Here is a 5,034-nt window from a genome sequence, read left to right on the forward strand (position 1 = left end):
ATAACAATGATAATAATGACAATAATAATGTTGCTGATAATAATGATAATAATAACATCAACAACAACAACGATAATGATAGTAACAATAACAACAATAATGATAATGATAATGATAATAATTATTATCATGATAATAATTAATTAAAGAAATAATTATTATAATAATAAGAATAGTAATATTGATAATAATAATGATAATGATGACATTGATGATAATGTTGATGACAATCATAATAATAATAATAATAATGATAGTAATAATACTAATAATAACAACAATTATAACAATAATAATGATGATAATGATAATAATGATGATAGGAATGATAGTAATAGTAATGATAATGATATTAACGATAATAACAGAAATAATAATGATGATGATAATAGCAATAGTAATAACGATGCTAATGATGATGATAAAAAAATAAAAAGATGATTATAATGATGATAATAGTAATAGTAACAATAATAATAACTGTAATATTAATAACAATAATTATGGTAATGATGATAGAAAATAATAATGATAATAATAATAATAATAATAATAATAATAATAATAATAATAATAATAACAATGATAATGATGATGATGAAAATATTAATGATAATAATTACAATAATAACGATAGTGATAATAATAACAGACAGTAAATAAATGAATGAATAAATAATAATACAATGAACGAATTATCGACATCAATTTTACAGAAAAAATAAATGCTTTTTCAACAGGTCTGTTTTAACCTCTCATCTCACCACGAGGAAAATATTCTCGTCCAAAGAGAGCTCAGCATTTTCGCATTCTACAACAGCATAATCATGTCTGTCCTTCCCTTCCTTATTGTGTTGTTCATGGGGGCCTGGAGTGACAGATACGGAAGAAAGGTAAATCTTGTGTTGATACTTTGTTGACATGTTGGAAGGTCCATGGAGGTACTTTGTTTGAAATGCTGGTCTGTTTTAATATTTCGTTCTAGATTCCAGAGATATGCGTATGCATATTATGTTTTGCAATATTGGCAGATCTTGTCCACGCCTTACGTCTAGAATATCGATGAATAGTGCTTAGTATGACAGATATAGAAAAAAGTATGAATGAGAACGAATGCATGTGTTTCCAAGGCCAAGTTTCATTTATACCTTTTTTAACTTTGTTCAGAATACCTTGGGTGTATTTTGATTTCTTTATTAGTGTTTTTTTATGCTTCTTCTTACCTAGTCGGCAGTTATGGTTGTAGCTATGTTTCTCTGAGTCTAATCAGTTTCATTTTCTCTCCCTGATTTCCTTATTTTATACACCTCCAGATCCCTTTACTTCTGACCTTCACTGGCCATCTCTTCTACGCAGGGGGGTATCTCCTGAACAACTGGCAGAGCACTTGGCCCATTGAGGTCGTCTACCTCGTGACCTTTCTGGAGGCACTCGGAGGAGGCTACATGTGCTTGCTTTCCATCGCCACCAGCTACGTCAGCGACATCTGTTCGGAGGAGAGCCGCACGTCCAGGGTCAGCACAGCAACTTCGTTCTGGTACCTGGGAGGGCCTCTTGGCACCTTGCTGGGCGCCATCGTCTTAAGTCACAGCGGTTACAACCTGGCACTCGGCCTCGTTTTCATGGCGTACGTCTCGGCCATATGCTATATCTTGACGTTTATCCGAGAAAGCCACGGTCCTTTCGCCCAGGAGCCGAAAGAGGTCAAAGGCCGAAGTTCAGACGAGAGCCAAGGTGTCAAGAGAGAAGAGGTAACGTCTCGGAAGATGTTTACGGACTTCTTCAACTGGCGGCGACTGTTCGAGAGTTTCAAGACGGCTTTTCGGAAACGCGAAGGAAACACCAGAGTCATTTTGGTCGTCGCCATCGTCTGTAACATGCTGTGGAGAATGTCGAGAGGTAAGCCTTGACGGTTGAAAAAATAGTAACAATAATAGCAACAACAAACAAGGAAGGATAGAATAAGTAAGTATACAATATATTAATACAATATATATATAGAAAAAGGACATATTCAGACACTTACTTTAAGGTATTTCAGAAAACAATCTCTTTACAGGCTTCTACGTGTACTTGTTTGTAAGAAGAACACTGCAGTGGGATGCTACGGACTTTGGCTACTATCTCACTTACCGTAACCTGATCGCTGCAGCAGGTGAGGTTATGCTACTTTAGTCTATGCAAATAATAATGGTTGCAGCATTACCAAGGGCGATCAGCCACAATATCAGCATTAACAGTTATGATCCTGATACTTATTATACCAGTGGAGTTAAGACTAACTATACTGATCATGCATATATATATATATATATATATATATATATATATATATATATATGTGTGCGTGTGTGTGTGTGTGTGTGTGTGTGTGTGTGTGTGTGTGTGTGTGTGTGTGTGTGTGTGTGTGTGTGTGTGTGTGTGTGTGTGTGTGTGTGTGTGTGTGTGTGTGTGTGTAAGAATGTCATTAAAATCCAAAATAATAACGAGCGCCGCTGGACGTCGCCCCTCGACAGGCTCCTTGGTCCTGGTGCCTCTGCTGACTCGCCTCGTGTCCATAAGCGACACGTCCCTGGTGATCCTGGGCTCCGTGTCCATCGTGGGCGAGTACGGCTGCTACGGCTTCATCTCCGGCGCCAGGCAGAAGGCGCTCATGTGGCTCGGACCGCCCATCGGGGTCCTGTCAAACGCCAGCGTCATCGCCTTCCGCTCCATGTCGACCAAGCTGGTTTCCGCCGAGGAGAAAGGTGGGACACTGTTTCAGTTTGCTTACCGGTGCTATGTGTGTACGAATATATATATATATATATATATATATATATATATATATATATATATATATATACAGGTTATAAGTATGTATGTGTGTATATAAACCTGCATACACATACATACACACACATTAATATATATATACACATATATATATACTATATATATATATATATATATATATATATATATATATATATATATATATGTATGTGTGTGTGTGTGTGTGTGTGTGTGTGTGTGTGTGTGTGTGTGTGTGTGTGTGTGTGTGTGTGTGTGTGTGTGTGTGTGTGTGTGTGTGTGTTTGTGTGTGTGTGTGTGTTTGTGTTTGTGTTATTATTATTAAATATAAATATATACATATTTATACATATATATCCTAATTTGTCTGCATAACCCCTCAGGTCGCATCAGCGCTGTCCTGGCCGCCCTCTACGGCCTCATGCCCATGGCTGGGTACGCCGTCTATGCCCCGATCTATTACCACACCGTCGAGACTTTCCCGGCCGCTCAGTTCTTCTTCGCCGCTGGAGTCAACGCCCTTATCTTGTTGCTTTTCATGTGAGTGAGAGTATGTTGGCGTATTTGGAATGCCATGTTTGTACGCTTGTTTAATTGTTTATATGTTCCGTTTCGAATGTAGTTTGAGACACGTATATTAATCTCTCTGTCTGTCTCTATCTCTCTCTCTCTCTCTCTCTCTCTCTCTCTCTCTCTCTCTCTCTCTCTCTCTCTCTCTCTCTCCTTCATCTAATTCTTCTTCTTCTTCTTCCTCTCTCTCTTTTCTTCTCTTCTTTTCTCTTCTCTCTCTCACTCCTCGCTTTTATTTTCTCTCTCTCCCTCTCTCCCTCTCTTTAACTTTCTAGTTTCTTCTCCTCCTTTTTTCCCCTTTTCTTTCTTTCCATCTCTTCCCCTTCTTTTAAACATTCCCACTCTCTTTAACTTTAATTTACAATGTTATAACACAGTAAAAAAAAAAATAATAATAATGCACCATATTCCTCCTTGTAGTGTGATCCAGTTCATCTTCACACCAAAAGTTGCAAAAGAGGAGGTTAAACCTGAAGGAAATTCGAAAAAAGCTGAAACATCTGATAATATGAAAGCATCTACTGTCACTCTGTCAAGTGTCATAGGAAGCGAGTCACTGGACGAAGGGAGCTGAGTTATTATAGAAAACGGATACTATTTAGCACAGACTGAAGGAAATATATGATGCAAGATGTTTTCACAAATTTTCCTTGTTTTTTTGTTATTTTGTTCTGGGTGTTGTTATCTGTGTTATTGTTTTCATTATCAGTGATGTATTGAATGATGATGGATTATATTGAAGCTTATGGTTGTTGTTTGTTTTAATTAATTTCTTCATTCCTTAGTATGCCATTATTTTTTTGTTTTTATATGTCAGGTTTCATTTCCGGGGACGAGGGTATTACACTATATGTATGATCTTTTTTAATCATAGTTCTTAAATCCGATTCTAATGGGTATGATTGGAAAAAAAATTATATATATATATATATATATATATATATATATATATATGTGTGTGTGTGTGTGTGTGTGTATATGTGTGTGTGTGTGTGTGTGTGTGCGTATGTGTGTTTGTGTGTGAATGTGTGTGTGTGTGTGTGTGTGTGTTTGTGTGTGTGTCTACACATATGTATGTATATGTATATATATATATATATATATATATATATATATATATGAAAAGGAAAACAGTCACAGTAAGAAATGAATATAAATCGTAAAGTTTCGAACTCTTGGCGAGTTCCTCTTCAGACGAATGATAAACCGAAATGGATGATTTCGGTTTATTATTCGTCTGAAGAGTAACTCGTGAAGAATCGAAACGTTACGATTTATATCAATTTCTTACTGTGGCTGTTTTCCTTTTCATCTTTATGTAAACGTTACTGTGATTGTGCATATATATATATATATATATATATATATATATATAGACACACATACACACACACACACATATATATATATAGAGAGAGAGAGAGTCTCAAACAAAAATTTGATAAAATGCTGATTATTTTCCTGATTCCACTTCGGTAGTACTTTATAGACATATTTATCTACTGTGTTCATTCTAATTTCTTACTTTTCTGATGAAATTTCCTTTTTGTCATGATAATTTACAAAGGAAGGTATCATGAATTTTCACCACCAGTGTCCGTATGAAACACCATGCTTCTTCTATATAAGGATCATCACTACCGTTATAAACAGAACCATTCTTCATGTTAA

The 5,034-nt window shown here is 35.8% G+C and overlaps 1 protein-coding gene across 2 annotated transcripts in view; it reads left to right on the forward strand.

The window, feature by feature from the left end:
• LOC125035300 (solute carrier family 46 member 3-like) overlaps window positions 1-4,114 on the forward strand; it is a 6,793-nt gene extending 2,679 nt beyond the window's left edge. Inside the window, exons 3-8 of one of the 2 annotated variants that reach the window (XM_047627595.1) lie at window positions 741-893; window positions 1,314-1,899; window positions 2,060-2,155; window positions 2,517-2,747; window positions 3,177-3,333; window positions 3,784-4,114. In XM_047627595.1, coding sequence (XP_047483551.1) covers window positions 741-893; window positions 1,314-1,899; window positions 2,060-2,155; window positions 2,517-2,747; window positions 3,177-3,333; window positions 3,784-3,937 — 1,377 coding nt within the window. In that variant the 3' untranslated portion in view covers window positions 3,938-4,114. The remainder of the gene's footprint in view (window positions 1-740; window positions 894-1,313; window positions 1,900-2,059; window positions 2,156-2,516; window positions 2,748-3,176; window positions 3,334-3,783) is intronic. The other variant, XM_047627596.1, reaches the window with a different exon arrangement.
• Window positions 4,115-5,034: the final 920 nt, after the last annotated feature.

This window comes from Penaeus chinensis, chromosome 19, assembly GCF_019202785.1.
Source record: "Penaeus chinensis breed Huanghai No. 1 chromosome 19, ASM1920278v2, whole genome shotgun sequence".
Taxonomy (NCBI): domain Eukaryota; kingdom Metazoa; phylum Arthropoda; class Malacostraca; order Decapoda; family Penaeidae; genus Penaeus; species Penaeus chinensis.